At 38.0% G+C, this 20,113-nt stretch overlaps 1 protein-coding gene across 1 annotated transcript in view; it reads right to left on the reverse strand.

The window, feature by feature from the left end:
• Positions 1-20,113, reverse strand: part of chrna8 (cholinergic receptor, nicotinic, alpha 8) — a 46,405-nt gene that overhangs the window by 17,892 nt on the left and 8,400 nt on the right. Inside the window, exons 2-4 of the mRNA XM_042436189.1 lie at positions 17,203-17,342; positions 8,340-8,384; positions 2,061-2,170 (exon numbers count right to left, since the gene is read on the reverse strand). Of these exons, the coding sequence (XP_042292123.1) occupies positions 2,061-2,170; positions 8,340-8,384; positions 17,203-17,342 (295 nt within the window). The remainder of the gene's footprint in view (positions 1-2,060; positions 2,171-8,339; positions 8,385-17,202; positions 17,343-20,113) is intronic.

A 20,113-nucleotide genomic window follows, 5' to 3' on the forward strand; every position in this document is an offset into this window, starting at 1 on the left:
CAGGTCCAGAACACATTCTGAATATCAATCTCAGAAAAACCTAGCAACCTAAAGGCTTTCTATGTCTGCAATCTTGCCAAGCATTGACAGAACAGGCAAAGACGCGTCACCTCTATCCAAACCAAGAAGAAAGCTGAGATGATGGCCAAGCAGGGTGAATAGAAAAGAGGTTCTGTTCGACTGACTTATGAATCAAAGAAACCAATATAAAAGTCTCATTCTTTGACCAAAGTATGAATAGAAATGAGCTCAGCCAGATTACTGTTTCCACTGCGACAGTTTGATATAAGAGTGAACCAGCTCTTTAATAAAATGAAATTATTTGATGACGTCTCAAATAGAAGACATAAAGAAAAGAATAAAAGTAATATTTCATATAAATTACAGGATAAATATTACATACATTTAATATACTGTAGATTATGGTTATTCTTCCCAAGGTAGATGCATCATTAGTATTTGCATTATAAGTATTTCACAGCAGCTTTTCTGTTGACATTTCCAGCCATTTGACGCCATGTTTTCAGCAGGCACACTCCTATTGCCAGTTGCAGGCAACATATGCAAAGCCCCCTAGGAGTTATGGTTTATGTTCTCCCAGTGGGAATTGGCTCAATTATCTCATTAAATGAAGCTGTAACCAAGGGTGAAATTTCATCTGGGGATTTTTTTCTATCTGCTGTGTTATTGGATAAACAGAGCCCAGGCAATCTAGAGTATTTGTCCATGTATTACAGAAAATAAATTGGTGTAAATAGAAGAGGAGAAGAGAAGAAAGCAGATGAGAAAAGCAAAGAACAAAAATATGAACAGAGAGTATGAAGAATTAGATGTAATGAGAACATGAGCTGATTAACCACAGGGCTGATCATGCTAGTAGCCAGTAGCCACTGATAATTACCAGCAAAAGTGAAGTTCCATAATTGTAATTTTAATAATAATATGTAATACTATGTCATATTCATGAGCATAAAACTTCACTATGTGGATGACTTTTAAATGCAGTATTGCAAAATAATAAATGGCTCTGTCAGTACAAAAGTAGAGGAACTCTTTGGGCCTGTGGAGAAGAGATTAAACTTGTACAGTGAAATTACCCAAATATGATAAAACAAAAATTGACACTTTAATTCCTGAAAACCAAGAACTGATGTGACATTATAAAATATTTTAGATAATTTTCTGTGTGAACTAGTTCATAAGATTTCTGTTATACCAGTGAACCTTAATGTTAGTTTAGGAAGAGCACAGCTGTTTCATTCATGGCTCCTTTACCAGTGTGACTAACAGCTGACTAATCATGTCCAATCATATTCATGCAGGTGTACAGCGCCACCATTACAACCTGACATTCTCTCTACTGATGCTAGTGCCGTTTGCTACCGCAGCTACATATAACTCTACCACCCTAATGTCATCCCTATGCACTATATTTTTGATGTTGTTGATTTCACTTGCTGTAGACTTAAATTTGTGTGTGTTCTTTAGAGGGATTATCTCTCTCAACAAAATTCTTATCGCTGCACTGATTATTTGAGAGCTCCCACAAAGAGCAGAGTCATTTTCACCACATCTAAGTGTTTAAACATTTGCTATAAATGCATAGTCCCATGCTGCAAGTGTCTGACTGAATTCCATTTTGGTGAATGTTTTGATTTTTTTTTTTGCTTTACTTCTTTCACTGTTAAGTCAACCTTTTAAAATCACCTCATTTCATTTCGATGAGAGCTGAGTAAAAAGTTTTTTTTTTCTCCCTCCTGCTCCTCAGTGGGTTATTTGCCTGAGGGCCCTGGTAGCAAAGGCCATCAATGCTTAAGCTAAAGATGCCAGGATGTTTAATGCCTCATATGGTATTTAGAGATCTGTGCTGTAGCTAAGGGCCAGACCAGATGTATAAAAGTAGGTTAATCGTTAAAATTTTAAAATCAACTCACAAGTACCTGGTGAAAGAAAGCAATGACTGGGGTAGTACAGTATGAAGTGGGAGAGGAGAGGATACGAAATGAGACAAAACAAGACAAGACAAGGCAACAGAGTAGAGTAAAAGGATGTGAGACTACCTGTTGTAGAGGAGGATATCTGGGACCCATACCAGATTAGAAGGAAAGCGCAAGTTCTGAACCCCGGGGTAGCTGTCTGGGTTCCATGAGAGGTAAATATCTGTCCAATACTGGAAAAAAAACAATAGATTAAGAGAGGAATCAAATAGGAGAAGATATAAGAGGCAGATAATGAGGTGAGGGCATCAAAAAACAAGATAAAATAAGTTCAGCAAGCAAATGGCAGAACAGGTGAGAAATGAACTAAAGTTGAGATGTATTCCATATTTTAATTTCTCCTTGTAATCTGTTTTTTTGTCTTCTGTAGTTTGTTTTTGTGTTTGTTTGTACCCAAGCCAAGTGAGCCAATTTGTTATTTTTGTTGTTGGCATCTTTGGCAAGACAGCACATTAGCAACATCCACAGCTCTGACAGCAAGACGTGTTCCACAGCTTTAATAGTGTTGGTACAACACCACACACTGCATAGCTGTACATCAGTTGTGTGTTACAGCATCTCTCCTAAAGTGTGAAATATATTCTGGCACACAAAAGCAACACAAGCAAAAACGCATCAGTCACTCTTGATGATTATGATCAACCTTTACCCATCAGAAATCAAAAAATCTCCCTTTACACAGGCTCCTATTCCAACAACTGTTGGCTCTGAGTCTGCCTTCTGCTCTGATAATGAAACCTCAAAGTGAAACCTTGCCAAGCTAACAGTTGTTGGCACTGACCCTTGCACTCCAATTTGAGCCTCAGCCCATATTCAGCAAGGGGCTAACTGAACCCAGCATCAAAGCATTTAAAGAACAAAGAGTGATTGTGTGTTGCCTCAGTGCCTCTTTTCATGACCTACAATAAGTAGCATAATATTATGTGATCTGTGGAATGATATACTTATTAGTATGTGTCTGAGCTTGTAAGAACATTAACTTTTTTGAGTTACTATATGTGTGTGTGTATGTCTAGTATATGTACAGAAGTTACATATATAGATGCAAGCACTCAGATGTTGTAGCCATAGGGCACATTCCCTATGGAGCAAACACAGTCCCATTACTAATGTGGCTACAGTACACCGAGCACATCTGTTTGTGCATGTATTTACGTGTTTGTGTGTACGTGCATTTGTGTATGTGCATGCATATATACATGCACTTATGCACATGAATATAAGTTCCAGTGTATAATATGTATTTTTCTGCTCTTGGGACTGTTAATGTATGTGCATGTTTCCGTGCACATGCAAATCTATCAGTGCCTCTTTCCATATAAATTGATTTACTATCAATCCAAAATCATATTCTCTTCAAAGAGACACCATCCATCTAAACTGGGCCTGCTGACATATGTCGCCACTCACGCAGCTAATGACTTAATCACTACACTTGTCATCTGTGGGCCTTTGTGTTTTGGTGCTAGAGAGCCTTCTTTTCATATACATTGGCTGGGAAAGCACAACTAACAGCCAACTGAAGAAATCACAGCTCAGTAACTTTGTAGTCTGTCAGGAACAGATGAGGAGGACACTGGGGTACATAAGGTAACAGCTGTCTAAGAATAGGTTTGCAGTTACGTAACAGAAATTTTAAAAAGCGTCACTAATTTGAGATAACTAGGTTCTTATCAGAAGAGTATGACATTCATTCTTTAAGTAACAGCTGGACTAGTTGGGCAAAAAATGTAATGTCCTAATGTCTATAAAACTATATATTAATTAAGAGACATAATTTAGAATACTAATTAAAGATGCTGACAGTTTAGGGTTTCTTTGTACAGGTTTTGAAACATCAGTTTCTGGTCCCAGGTTCCATAGGGACTGTTTTCGGTAGAAGGTAGTTCCAGTGAAAGCTATTGCTGGATTATCAAGATTAACAGGGATGCGGTTTTGAGAAAGATGCATAACTGTTGAATTTTTCATATTTTTCAATGCTGTGAGCACCTCAAAAGTAACTCTATTCACATCTGCTGTATTGGGCAGAAGCAGAATCTGACATGAATTTCTCAGAACTTGGATGAAATTGTTTTTTGGTACCACCAGCCATGAGAGTTGGCTATAGGGGAGAACACAAAAGTAGCACGCAGTTCTTAGAAAACTTAAGCTCATTACACTTCTCACAGTTAAAAACCACATAAAATCCTATTCATTCAGATGTGGGACATTCATTGCCCGATAAATCTTTAATCCTAAAATCCTCTATGATGCAGCAGAGGTGAACCTTTCCCTTCTCTGTCTGACTGTCTGTGAGCTTGTTAATGTACTTCTCAGGTCTCCTTCAAAATATGCTGCATCTGCAAAGCCTCCTTAAGCCATTACACCAGAGTTGATGCCAATATTAAAGAGGTGGCTTCCTGAATAATTGATTCATTCATAACCTGTAAACCAGTCAGCAGCCTACTCAACCTGACTGCGTGTGGGCTGTGAAATCCTTAATGGGCTATCCTGACTGGGGTTGCTGTGATAATGAGGATGTTGTACCTGTACCTGACTGACCTGATGTAACATTACCCTCAAGCCACTGAGGATTGTAATGCATGTTTCTTGTACCATTCATTTATTTTCAACTTCCCATAATGGGATACATGTGCATAAGTAGTTCAGTATCTATGGCAGTACAAGACAAGCAGAGGCAAATCATTGGATCCTGTTAGGAATTTAATAATGGACCATTTGCTAATCCCTTCTCCCAAACAGCTATTGTTCAATCATGATTAGCAACTGCAACTATGCACAGCATTAAAGAGTTTTGAGGGTGGTGCTTTTTAGCTTACTACCTAGAGTAAGGCAAGGCAAGTTTATTTGTATAGCATGTTTCAACAACAAGGCAATTCAAAGAGCTTTACATAAAAAATTAAAAGCATTAAGACATAAACACATTATGAAAGGACATTTAAATACAATTAAAATAGTTATTAAAGGGTTAAGAGAATAGAAAATAAAAATAAGCTAAAATAGAATAAGACAGATAAAATATGAGAATAAAAGTTAAAGTGCATTGCAAGAAATGAATGAAAAGCCTCAGATTTGATTTAATAAAAGGCAGCAGCAAACAGAAAAGTCTTCAGCCTTGAATTGAAGACTTGAATAGAAGTGAGAGTTGCAGCAGACCTGCAGTTTTCTGGGAGTTTGTTCCAATTATGAGGTGCATAAAACACTGAACGATGCTTCTCCATGTTTAGTTTTGACTCTGGGGACAGAAAGCAGACCTGTCCCAGATGACCTGAGAGGTCTGGAGGGTTCATAACGTAGCAGCAGATCAGAAATTAATTTTGGCCTTAAACAATTCAGTGCTTTATAAACCAACAGCAGTATTTTAAATCAATGCTTTGACAGACAGAAAGCCAATGTGAAGATATGAGAACTAGAGTGACATGATCCACTTTCCTGGTCTTTGTGAGGACTCAAGCAGCAGCATTCTGAATCAACTGTAGCTGTCTGATAGATTTTTTGATTTCTGGCTTGGTTTATGGCTTTTAACATTATTGATTGAAGCTGGGTGCTGACTTTCAATCGTTCTTCTTTGGCTCCGAAAACAATTACTACAGTTTTGTCTTTGTTTAACTGAAGAAAATCCTGGTACATCCAATCATTGATTTGTTCAATGCACTTACTCAGCGCTTATTGCGCCCAGGTGAAATGGTTATGTTAATCTGTGTGTCATCTGCATAATTATGGTAACATCTTTTGTTGTTTTCCATAATCTGAGCCAGTGGGAGCATATAGATGTTGAACAGAAAAGGCCCCAGAATGGAGCCTTGGGGAACTCCGTTTTTAAAAACAGTTTTTAAAAAAATGTCCTGACTCGCAGTTGGAAACATGACACTCACAGTTGGGAATGGGAACTCGCAGTTGAGAACAGGGGTCTCTTGGAGCAAAGTCCACTATCTATTTAGCCATCCATCCAACCTGCCTCATTCTAACAAGGCAAAATCGTCTTATCAAGTCACCTTATATATTATATTGAATTTTAGACCTATACTGTTGTTTTTCTTGTGAGGACAGGCTGAGTTATATGGTGTGGTCGACCGTGCCGAATGCAGCACTGAGATCCAGTTATACTAAAGCCCCTTTCACACATGCAATGCAACCCTGAAGTTATCCGGACATTACCTGGAAGAGCTGTATGTGTGAACGCAAATGTCCGAATCAGTCGGAGCAGACATTAAACAGACTTTACTCTGCCAGCTCCCTAGAACAAATTCCGTATAATGTCTGATTTAGCCCATGTGGGAATACAGCAGGTCATTTTCTCGAGAATTCACATCATGTTGATGACGTATCTATCATGCATCTGGTGCTGGATAAATGCAGCAGTCCAGCTAAGCTGCATTGTTTTGACTGGGCCAGAATGCTCCGCTGTGAAGCTAGCATTAATGGGAAAGAGGGCTCCCTGTGATTTCTTGTGAAATAAATGTCATTTTATTTCTGGTGAAAAGCTTAAAAATGCCGAATTACAACCGCAGCGTACTTTTTGCGTCATGTCCTGCCTGCTGCACACTTTACACAGGTGCCACTCCTCACCTAAACCAAATGGAATATTTCTAGTAGGTGAGAATGCGTCTGACACTGATAATCTCCTGTTGTGTGCTACATGTGTGAAAGGGCAACAGATTCTCTGGTCCGGAGTTCATATGTGAAAACGGCTTAAGACTGAAATTCTGGTACTGTCTGTGTTTAAGTGGATGCCATTGAGGACCTTAACAAGAGCAGGCTCAGTGCTGTGGTGTGGTCAAAATCTTGACTGGAAGATATCAAAACAGTTGTCTAGTGCCAAGAAGTGTTCAGCTTTTTCAATGATTTCACTCAAAAACGGTAGGTTTGATATGGGCCTATAATTGTTCATTAGTGAGGTGTCTAGATTGTTCTTTTTTCAGAGTGGCTTGATGACGGCAGTTTTCAGGGCCTGTGGGAAGAAACCTTGGAGAAGAGATGTGTTGGCGATTTGTAGAAGATCTGAGGCCATGCAATTAGAAACATTTTTGAAAAGGCCTGTTGGCAGAATATCAAGGCAGCAGGAGGAGGATTTCAGATGTTGTATGATGTCCTCTAAGATTTTATGGTGATCGGATAAAATTGTGTTATGATATTTGAACTGAATTTAAGGGGACACAGGGACAACACATATCTTATAACTGGTATGGAGGCACTGACTGCTTCTCTAATTTTCTAAATTTTGTCAGAGAAGAAGGAGGTAAATTCATTGCTGGCCCTACTGGATAGAAGAGACTGAGGCTATGTTTAATAATGTTAGATTTAGTGTGTTAAAAGCATTATCTGCTGAACTTTTAGGGACAGGCTGTGACTGAGGAATGGATGCTAAATTTGATACATTTGCAGAATCGTTTGGGTGCATCCTGTTTCTTATCAGATTCACCATTCTTTTTCTGTTATAGTAGTAACCTCATGTCACTTCAAAGGCCATAGAATATCATTAACTAACTAGTTTGTTAGTTTGTGGAATGAAAGATCATGTTAAAAAGCCCAGTTCATGACAGCAAAGCCACTGTGTATTTCCCCACTGTCCAGAAAGGTTACAGAAATGTTGTGTCCTGCTCTTTATTGGGTTTGGGGAAGTCTACATTCATTGATAAAATCTGTCAGAGGTAGCTGTCATTTAACAGTCGCCAGTTAGAAATAAGACTATTTTTGTCTACTTCTATCTGAAATTGAGGACACATTGTTGCAAAACTTAAGAATTTTAAGGATGGTATTGTTAAGTATATGTGCTGTAGCTAAGGGGGTGGCGGTGTAGTGAATGGTCATTGGCATTAAAATCAAAGTCGACAACTTTGTAGTAATACAAATGTAAATTATAAAGTCTTATAAGGCAAAAAAGTAACCATCTGTGAGTCTGAGAAATACCTTGAAAGAATATCTTAAACATGATTTGCTGGCATAATAAGATATTTATATCCTCATCCTCCTGTGATATAATGTAACCTGACGTTACTGCCTTTTTAGGAAGAGGAAGGGTGTGAGTAAAGTATTTTGACACTACTGTCCGACCTAAACATGCGGTTTATATTTTATATTTTGTCACATGAGGCCCTGAAGATGTATAAATAAACATTTTTGAAATCAGTGTTGTAAAACAAAAGGTTATCAGTTGCAGCTTTAAATTGTACCTGGCTCCATGGCTTCAAAGCAGTCAGATGTGATCACTTTTTGAAAGAGGAAATATGAATGGTAGAGCCCAAAGGACACAAACAACACACACAGGCACCTTCCAAAAATATACTAAATAACAATTATCACGCAGTGATCAAACAAAAAATGTTTGGAGAGGAGACATACCAGCTGCAGCCAGGCATTTGTGATCAACACTTGGTTCTTTTCATCCTGGAGGGGAACAGGAGGAGAGAGAGAGCATAATCAGCAGTGAGTTGACGTTGTTTTAGACAGATAGTGAATGAAAATATTCTGCAGGGCAAGATAAAAAAATACTGCATGTCTGGTAAACAGGAGGTGAGATTAGGAGGCAGATCAGCAATGAAGTCAAACTGCAGCCTCGATGACTCAGAGCTGGCATGCTCACTGAATGACAATGATGGCACAGCTTTTTCCTCTCTGTCGTTATTATTTTAACATAATGGATAACGCAACTCATGTTTTGCCATTTTAAACAATGCTGAAAACAAAAATAATAAGAAAAAAAAAGAAACAGACAAGTTACGTAGGGCAAACAGGAATTTGCACAGGATGTAGACAGTGACACTGAGCAGTACGGATGGTTCCCTTCTCCAAAGTGATGACCTAACACCAATTTCTATCAACGTCATGAAAAAAGAAATACACAGACATGGTAACCCCTGCTGCATTTCGAGACATTTCACAAGGGTCAGCTTATGGTCAAAGTGTCAGAGAGAGAGAGAGAGAGAAAAAAAGGTAAGCATGGATAAATATAAAGAAATGAGTGACAGAAATCAAAATGACAGAGACAGAAGCAATGCAGACAGAGGGTGAGATAGTTCATGAGACAGCGAAGAGAAAAAAAAACCAGGAAGAAGTCTGAAAAATAAGCACAAGAAAGAAGAGAGAAGAAATCTGAGATGGGAATGGACTTCTTTAGATTCTGTTTTGCAGAATCCTACATGACAGCGACAAGTTTTGTTCCTTGTGTTACACACCGGTACGCTGTGTGCCTGAAGTGTTACAGTATCTCTCTCTTACCTCTGAAAATATGTGCAAACTGCTTGACAGTAATATTGGGTCACAGCAGCAGCTACTCTCTGCATTTCTTAGTGGATTAGCCCTTTTTTCTTTCTTTCTTTCTTTTTTTTTTTTAATAGAATCACCAAAGTGACTTATCATCTTATCTTCTACCCATGACTGAAGCTGGAACAACACTTCTAGTTCAACCCTTTCAGAACTTTTCCTTTAATGTTACTGTGGTAAAATCTAATCATGAAATCAATTTGCTCACTTTATTTCTTTCTATTTCTCATCATACCAGACCTAATCTACTGTATGGGTTTCTTTCTTATCACTCTGTTTCATACCGCTCCTGCTTGTTTCATCCTGCTCGTTTCTCTCTCAGGACATTATTTCAGAGGGGAACCTTGAAAAATGTGACATTGAGAGACAGACACAGAGGAGTCTGCTTAGACTGGACCTTAACTGTGCACAAGGTATTTGAATCAATCGGTTTCATTGTTCTTTAGTGAGGGGTCAAATACCAGTGTGGTCCTTTTAAAGAGAAAAAGTGCTCCTAATTTAGGTATTAGGAATTTTCAGATAATTAGATTATACAACAGTAGATTAAAGTGCATAAGCCTGCTTGAGCCACATCTGTTGTTTGTTTTTTTCACACCTGAACACAGTAACCATTCAGCCTGATGATCTTGTTATTTTGATCCAGCCAGTTTTCAAACCACACCTGGAGGATTGATTTGTTAATCAATCCTTGTTCTTAATTAGGAATAAAGGCAACATGAGTGCAGACTGAAAGCCATCGTCAGCACTCATCCCCTCAGCTGTCAGTTTATTATACAGTATACACCTGCCTACAGTAGCTCTATACTACAACAGCCCTTCAGTAAATCCCACCTTCTGTTCAGTTTTTGTTGAAACTATGTTAAAGAGGTGTTGATTCAACTTAATGCACATGCTGTAATTTGTGATGCTGTAGTATTGTATTGCTTTATATGGAGGCGTTTTGAATAATTGATATGAAAGGGATTGACAAATGTATGCAATTTATGTTTGCAAATGTGTTTCATGCATATTATTGTCTTAATGACAAAAGCCATCTTATCTGGTTCCACTGTTCAAATCAGCTGTTAGTAAAATTTGAAGTGTTTCATTTTTTTCTAACTGTACTGATTTTATTATATTTTACTGGCAGCATCAGTATTAAAGTTTTTACTTTTTGATAGTTATTTAAATAAACTTGTATCTTTGAATTACTGCCTTAGAAATATAGTGGTCATTCATATTTGAGAATGAGATCACAGATGTAGTGAAACCTAAAAAGGCCTCTTGCTTGTAGGTACATGCCTTTAACTCAGATTTTTGGAGACCACAGAGGAACTTTTCCCCTCCTGCAGATGAATGTGAAAACAAAGTTTGAGTGTCAAACTCTGCACATACATCATCCTGCACAGTGAAAGTCAAACATCCAAGTGAAGTAATAATAACAAAGGCGCTTTTTGAGTTGAGGGGGTCTTTAGAGGTCGCTCTAACACTCAAATCAGCTCAACTCATCAGCAAACAATGGAAAATATTGGTTTCATGACCTCTGTCTCACTCTCTCTTGCTCTGGTTTCACTCTTCACTGTCTCTGTCACAATGACCTTTTGATGTAAACAGTGATGCAACAGAAAACATGAAGATAGACTAACTATACACTCAGGTTTGGAATTACCACAAGTTGAATAACAACTATGTAAATAGAGTGTTTGTAGCATAGACTGTACTTATTAATCACAAACACCTATTTTCCGTGTGTTTGAAAATACCCTTGAGAAGAAATATATAAGTTATGAATCTGACTCTCCTTATAATACACATTATCCCATTCACTCACTTTATCATTTTTATAAAGATGTATATCAGCTTCAGAAGGCGTTTAAACTCTGTGTAATCAATGACAACCTAACCAAACTCCCTGCTCTTACTTCCTATGCAGTGAAAATCGATTCTCACACAATTGCCGTTCCTCTCTCTCCTCCCCGCCTCCTCACCTCCTCCCTAGCTCCCTTCACGCTCCAATCTAATCTCTACCTGTCCTTTCCGATCTGTCCCTCTTTTAAACAGCCTCCTTTCTCCACTGCTGAAATAAAACAGCCTCCCATTGTGTACTTCACAAAGTGACGTTTTTCTGTCCCTTTGGTGTGAGCATGTGCGATCGAGCGCGCAATTGTGGAGATTTGGCTTCTGTTGGAGGTTGCTGTGTTTCCGCTCTGTTTTGTGCCTGACCTCTCTTTTGTGGTGTTTTGAGGGATTTCGCTCAGCTGCAACGGGCAGTATCAGCCTTGTCACACCCACTATAAACACTCTAATCTCCTCATAAATCTGCTCTGATTGGTTTTAGACAGGCTGGCAAGGGATTGACATACACTTGCACTCAGGGAAAGCTCCTTAACTGTATTTTATTGCAAGTCATCTGATATCATATGGCCCAGGACAAAAACATGTTTCCATATATATGAACTGATGATTTACTGTAAATCTTCCTGTGTATTGCTCCAGAAATGACTTTGTCTTTGTGGAATTCATTCAGTTTCATCTTCCGCAGGGAACAATAGGATAACTTCAGTTCTTTCAATACACATCAGAGGATCAGTGTTTTTTTAAAAGATATTGAATCAACAAACGGTGGAGAAAAGAAATCATGAAATCATGAATCATATCTCAGAATCCTCTGTTGTTCTTCCCGCACTTGGCTTCACCTTCAATTTTCATAATTTTCTTGAAAAATAGATCTTTAACAGGGCATGGTGATGTGAAGGATGAACACGATGCCCTCATGTTTTAACAGTTCAACAGATGTGTTTGAATTTCTGCTGCAACACAGCAGCGTCTGTGCAGAGGAAGCAATGCTGCCTGCTTTGGCAAGAGCACAATGAAAAGCGTCTCTCTACATATAGCTGCTGTCTTAGGGATGATAGAATCAAATGTGAACACAAGCAGATAATTGCCAGCTATATTGTTGCATTTGTTGAGAGGAATGTTTCTGACCTTGTACATCTCAATCAGGAAGACTTGGCAAGACAAGAGTTGTTAAGTCACTCTAACGATCACCATGCCAACATCTACTGATGAATGGCTTTTGTATGTTTGTTTGGTTTGCTTTGTTGGTTTTGACTGTTTTTTTTTTCATTTCTTTCTTAATGCACTGCATGTAACCTTGGCAGTGGAGGAGGACCGTATTCAGATCAATTTTTTTTAATTTTTTTTTTTTAGATTTTTTATTTAGAACATGTTAAAAAATATATATATATATATATAAATAAGAAAACAAAACAAGAATAACCAATAAAATTAACAGCAAACATATACGTCAAATTCTCCATAAACAACATAAATAAATATTTCATGTCTGAAAAGGAGTAGGAAGATGTGAGTTCTTATCAAGTCCTACCTTTTTTTAATATTTTATCAATAATCTTAATGTTACACATAAATATTCCAACTTAATGCCCCAGTATTCAGCATACAAATCAATGATCAAATCAAATACAAAAGTAAAACATTCAAAACAAAAACAAGAACAAAACAGTCAGTATAAAACAAACAAAACAAAAAATCAAAAACAACCTACACATCCTATCTTACTATGCCATCCATTCCATATCCATTCAATATGTTATTTAAACATTCGTTTAACCGATTAAGTGTTCTACATGTTTTCATTTACTCACTACAGTTGTTCCGTCAATTTCGTCAATTAACTCCTTTGACTGTGATACAATGATATTTTGCATTAATCCTCACTAATTGTTTCTTGAACATACAAATTCTTCTCATATCGTGTTGACTTTCTCTCATTTGAAACAACTTTTGGATACTATTTGGTAATTGATGTTTTGCTTTGTACATGATTTGAACCATTTTGACCAGATTTTTAAATTTTATTGCTTTTAATTTGATAAGGAGTAGGTTTGTTGGTTCTCTATAAGTGGTTTTGTTTACAATTCTTATGGCTCTTTTTTGAAGTATGAAGATTGGATTGGTGTTTGTTTTATATGTATTTCCCTCACTTCCACACAGTAAGCTGTATATGGGAATATGAAGGAACAGTATGAGGAGTATAACAAAGTTTGATTTAGAAGATCTTTGACTTTATATAATATTATAATTGTCTTTGATATTTTAGCGTTTGTATAATTTATATGTGGTGTAGGACAACTTACGGCTTTTCTATAATTCATGGATAAAACAGCCTTTCTTGAATCTCAAATTGAGGGGGTGAGTGAATATCACAGAGACATGGTTTAATGCCTCACCCTGAACCCCGAACTGAGCTCTTTGCCAAGTGGGTGTCTGTCAAGATGGTACTGACCAAAGTAAACACTGAGAGAATGGAGACTGAACAGACCTCCTGAGAGACCATTTCTGACAAATAACGAAATTATGGCCTGAACTAAAAACATAAATGACCTTTGGGGTCATTTGGCTCAGAACCAGGATTGATAAAACCTCCTTCTCTTATCTTAACAGACCAAGCGTCATAAACTCTAACTCATGTTCCTGGACTCACGTTCCAACTTTGATAGTTGTGTGATTATCTGTTGAGGAAATATTAATTTTAGATTTTATTACAATTTTTACTACATGTGACATTACTTCCCTCTAGTGATAAGATTTTCAGTTTCCTTACGTTAAGAGTTGATGAATATTTATATGGCAACCATGCAATGCTATTCTAAAATCACCAGTCAATCAATCACAAGTGTTTAAACTTTGATCTATTAACGTAGACAATTGTATTTTAATAGTTAAATTAGATAAGTAGTTGTATTTTGATGAATGAAGTTAAAAAAATGTATAAAATAGTCTCATTGAATGCATATTTTAATCTTTTATTGAAAAAAGTTAAGTTTGTTTTGATTTATTTATAACATTGAGTCTTGTGTTTCCACGTAGTGTATTCTATTTTTTAAGTTTACACTGCTAAAGATTTGAGTGTAGTCAGATTAAACTTTATTCAGCATTCAACTATAATTACAAGAAGCCAGCCAACGCCTGGATTCTTTATTCCAACTGAGGTGTTGCTTGGAAGCAGAGAGCGATGCTTGAAACTGAGAGCAGTGCCGCAACTAGGACTTAAACTGAAAAGACTCTTTCCAGAGCAGCCTGAAATGGTTTGACTGATTTTTTAGCCACTTCAGGGCAGCAGAAACAAGTTATGAACACAACAATGTCATATCATCATCTTTCAAATTGTTATAACAAACTTTTTAGCAAACAATTGCTGATTTACACATCCAGCAGTTATACAGATTTGTAGTCGTGTTTCTGTCCACCTGATACATGGAAGTTCAATATTTACTCTCCTTTAGCACTGCTTTTGCTCTCTATCTACTCCTGAGGGGAATATCTGGCTCTTTAGCTGCTAAATATTTCACTATGTTAACCAGCTAGTCACTAACTGTTTGCTAACTCTGTTTGGTGCTGAGCAGGTAACGTTAGTGTACAGTGGGTTTTAGAGGTTTTTCTCTGAAAACAGCTGCCTTCTGCAGCTGAAAATGACACTATGAGAGCAATGAAAATGAACCAAAACTGTAAAGTTGCAGCCAGACAGATAAACAATGAGCTGAAAGTTGCTATAAAGCTCCATAAAGCATAAAGGGGGCTGCAGAGTTGGGTGATAATTCTCAATAAAAATATTGATTACAGTCGCTGTAAGTAAAACTAAAAGTAAACCAAAGTAAATAGTTACATTCCACCACTGAACCTTAGTTTCTTTGTACACTACATAAGGTTCAGGATGACCCCTTCCATACTGGATGGTGACCAGTCCTGAGTGTGTCTGCCAGTGTATCTGTCATTATTCATGGTGATGAACCCACTCTGTGGACATCAACCTGCCCCAGTTCCCTGCATAGCGAGCTACCTAGCAGCAGATGGAGAAATCAAAGGCCACATTACACACACACACACACACACACACACAAACAGCTTTACATTATTTACAACTGCCCAGTAAGCATTAATTTATATGGTCTTGCCAGCTTATCCATTATGTATTGGGTCAGCGAACAATGTAGTTAACAATACATGAATGGCAAACAAATACATATAATCAAACACATTTAACAACATATATTCAACAAATGTATGATTTTCTTTTGGCAGGAGGGAGAGGGGGCAGTGCAACAAAGCTCTCCAGCTAATGCATGAGGTTGCTTTCCAATTAACTTCAACGGACACTTCATAAGGATGACAATATAAACAATATCAGTTTATGAATGACACATTTTCTGTTGCTTTTCCACAACAAATAACATTAATTTAAACCACCTTTCAGAAAAAAAACACTAAGTATTCTAGTCACATAATTTTCAAAGAGCCATATGTTCTCTCTTGAGTCAGCCTCACCTTTTGACTCTGTATCGCCAGTCTGTTGTTGGCAAGATCTGAGAATACATTAACATGTTGTTTCATATGTGCTGTAGGAGCCTCGACCATATTAATAATAGAGCGGGAATCCTATATTACTGCCCACCATACGGCTCTTACCACCATGTAGTTATCATGAGGAGACGTACACGTCTTGTGACAGGGCTGGCTCAGGGATGTGACTTGGTGTCAGCTTGGGTTTTTTGGATGAGTGCGTCGGCTATGGGGCCAGGGCTAACAGTCAAGAGTTTATGTGTGGGTTTGTGAGAGGATAGGTGCATGAGATGGGGAACAGGAGAAAACACACAACGAAATGCAGGGCAAAAACTGGAGAAACAAAACATAAAATGAGATGTGACAGAAAATCTACCCACAAACCACAGAAGTGTCAGTGCAAGAGCTGCAGGTTTGACATGAAAAAGAGTGAAGAACAACAGAAAAAGAAACACATCGAGCTAGATGGAGTTTCTGAGTGTGTTGGGGTATTTGTATGTGTGTGTGTGTGTGTGTTTGTGTTTTTGTGGGTCTAAAATCTAGGACACTTGGAAAAGGACTAATGTTTTTAATGTAGCTTTTGTCTTAAGAAACCACTTCAGTGTTGACCATGAAGAACAAACATTGTGTGGTATTATATTTTTTGACATATTGTTTGACATTTTGGGAAATATACTTCGCTTTCTTGCAGAAAGATGGGAAGATGTCTGTATAGCTTAGCTTAGCATAAAAACTGGAAGCAGGGGAAAACAGTTAGCCTGGCTCTGTGTAAAACTGATGCTTCAGTGGGACTTTACAAGGGTTATGCGCAGGACTATTTCTTGTCTGAGAGCAATGACTTCCTGGAGTCTTGTTGTCACTGTGGGGTTATGATGAAACAAAACCTGAAGTCTTTATGCTAAGCTAAGCTAACTGTCTCCTGTCTGTAGTTTCATATTTACTGGACAAATATATCATTGGTGTCAATTTTCTCATCAAACTCTTGGCAAGAAAGCAAGTATGTGTATTTCCCAAAATGTCAAACTATTCCTTTAAAGGAGACGTATGAAAAAATGAATCAAAATGGAAAAAAGGTCAAAGAGTTAGGGAGAGTTTGGATAAACTGAGAAGAAAAAAAGGGGCAAAAACTGAGAGGGCATATCTCAACACTGAGATTGAATTTTCTTGTCCAATGAAAAGAGGGACTGAGGGTGTGTAGCGCCACAAAACAGAAAAGGATCGAGGGGAGAAACAAAGAACTTGTTTTTTCAAAAGACAAATATTCTCACTTGGCTGGGTGCTGCCACTGGTGGAATAACAGTTTTAAGTTCAGAGGAAGATGAAGTGCAACAGCCACAAGGCATGTGGATTAGCATGCATCACAATCACTGTAGATAAGTCACACAGAATACCTTAAGCATAAACAAAACAAAACAATCCTGAAAAACACTCAATATGTAAAAACTTTCCCAAAGTGTTCGACTTAACTTTCTCTAGCCCGTTCTATTTGTTGATTTCCAAACTCCACACACATCTTCTCCTTTTCTATCTGTGTACGGTGTGTCTTGCTCTTATTTGCTAAAGCACACACACAAAAACACACGCAGGTGCACACACTCACCACGTCAATGATCTGTAGCAGCGTGAGGCCGAGCTCCACCACAATGGGTGCTGAGTCGTTTTGGACGGGTCTTTCCAACCGATTGTAGTTGACCATCAGGTCATGGTATAGCTTCCTCTGGTGCACACCGCCATGACAACCTGGAGGCAGGAAAAGATGTAGAGAGGGAAATGATGAAGGGAGTGAAGGAGGAAAATGAGAGGTCAGGAGTGGTGGATTAAGAAGAAGGAAAAGAAAGAGGTTGTTTTTGGTATAAAGAGAGCAGAGGAGAAATAAGTAAGAGTGACAGACAGTAATGGGATTATAGGGATAAAAAGAGAGGGGAAATGGTAGATGGGTCGAAAGTGAGAAAGAGAAAAATGTGAGCAATAGGAATGAAGAAAGTGGGAGGGCGAAATGGCAAAAAAGACAAATTGAATAGTTAAGTATGGTGAGGGGAAGGAGCTAACAGATTTAACTTTGCTGTTTACATCTTAAGAGTCAATCAACCCAGTAGTTTAATAAAACATACACAAAATATTCCCCCACACATATTAATGTCTATAATCTAATCAACACTATTATTGCAATTATTTCCAGCGTTGTTCATGCAGGGCCAAATTCCTCAAGAAATCCTGATTAAGTCACAATAGGCTGAATATAATGAGCACATTATTAACTCAGTGAGCTTTAATTATGTTGATTGCCCTCTCTTTTAGTCTCTCCTGTATTTATTAGACCTCATCAAGATGTTTACACTGAGCGAGGCATTCATTTTTAACAAGAATATTACAGCACAGCCAGTCACTTCTCTTTCACCAGTGCTTATAATAGAAACCTGGCCTGAGGTAACAATAACTGTAATGATTTATATTACAATATTGTAGAATCTAGTCCACAACATCACAATCCTTAAACATCTTGGTACTGTGTTTTATCATATCGCAGCCCCCAAAAAGCAACATATGAAGTCTTCAGTACAACCACTTTTGAAGCTTTGAAAATGTACAGTGAAACTGCCTGAGTACATTTGTACATTTCTTTAGGAAAAAAATAATCTGTTGTTGAATATGAAAATTAACATATTTGCTATATCTGCAATACTTTCCATCTTAAAGCAGTATCAGTATTGTTTCTTTTTTGTCCACTACGGCTGGCAGCACAAGCAGTAAACACAACACTTTTTATCACCACAGAAAGATGCTCTGGCAAACGTGTTACCAAACAGTTGCCAAGTCAGAATATCCAGCAGGCAATGAACAATATTAACATTCATTGTAGAGTTGTATTGCTGGCTGCCTGGCAAATGTAGGTCCAATATCCCTGCTCCTTTTAGCTCTGTTTCCACCAACTCTTGAGGGAAACATCTAGCTCTTCAGGAGCTAAATGTCCTAAATGCTCACTATGTTCACAAGGTAGCTGCTAACTGTCGTGTGGTGTTGTGCAGATAAGGCTAATTCTGTGCAGATAAATGCAGCTGCCTACTGCTGGACATGAGGCTGATGAGGGCAGTGTTAGTGAACCAAAACAGTAAAGTTGTGTGCTATAAAACCAAAACAATGAGCTAAAAGATTCTAAAACGCTCCATAGAGCTGAAGATCCCTGTGGTTTTGTCACTACGAGAAACTCTTCTAACATTACACATGGTCATTTGATCCAATTGTTTGATTTGTGCAGCTTTAAAGCTGTGTGTGGAATTTGAAAATGTCCTGCTTTGGCGCTCCCATGTGGTAGCGTGTAATCACATAAAATTATATACATGTGAACTTTAAGTCACTCCAACATCCCAGAATTTATAGGAGGAGCAGCTTCTTCTCTCACTTGAATGTTGCCACCAGCACAACATTTGCAAAAGTCTGAGACCCCCCCGTCATCCTACAATGTCTCATCTCATCCAGAACTGAAAAGGTCTCAGCCTGCATCTCCCCAGTGACCCTTGTCCAAATTAGATGTTGTCTCAACATATTCCAGCAATTACCGAGTGACAGTCAAGACGTGAGAGCACCCACAATGACTGAATTGATGACTAATTAGCTAATGAGGCGAAAATAAACAGGCAGCTTGTTGTGTGTTTGTGTGTGAGGGTGTTGGTGAGTGTCAGATGGGGCACCCTTAAATTTTGGCGTGACGGGGAATCTGCATAATGGGCGAGAGTGGCAGCCAGCAAAAGCTTCGAGAGTCAATGGAGTGAAGTGTACCGAGCCAAAACAGACTGAACAGAGTTGAGCTTAACAATAAATCCCCCTGTAACACATCTACTGCAAAGATGAACACTTCTCTGAATGGGTGGCAGAATGGCATATATTGCATTATTGTTTCCAGTTTCCAAAAACATGCATCAGTACTCCTGCGTCATTCCTCTTGTGTATACCATAATTTTTCAAACCAAAAGTTTCTGCCTATGAGAGGGGACAGCCAAGTACAGTAAGTTCTGAACAATTTGTACTCCCTACTCCTGGAAGAGAGTTCAACATCTTATAAAAGCTCACATGGACAGACTGAACTACAAACAGGTAGACTGCAGTGGATACAGTATGTACTGTACAGCCTGTTGTTGGTTAGTTGTGATGACTTATTCCATTGAATCCTCAGGCAGTGTGTTTGTGTGTCTGTGTTATTAAACTGGGCTTTGGTCTGAGAGCTGCATGTTTATCCCTACAGTGTCCCATATGTGATGCTTTATGTCAGTAGTGCAATAGTTACATAATCACTCTTACTCACTACTCTTTGTTTGCCTGTTTTCAATATGTGCTCCATGTTTGTATTTACAGAGCTTTGCCATAGTTACTTGAATGCATTGCTTTGAATTTATAGGACAGTGTCTGATAGAGCTTTTATGAAAATTAAGATATTGGCCAGTCATTACCTTTAGACATTGGCAAAATATACTTTTGTTAACATATCTGATTTGATGATAGCACTCAAATTTTAA

Source organism: Thunnus maccoyii, chromosome 2, assembly GCF_910596095.1.
Source record: "Thunnus maccoyii chromosome 2, fThuMac1.1, whole genome shotgun sequence".
Taxonomy (NCBI): domain Eukaryota; kingdom Metazoa; phylum Chordata; class Actinopteri; order Scombriformes; family Scombridae; genus Thunnus; species Thunnus maccoyii.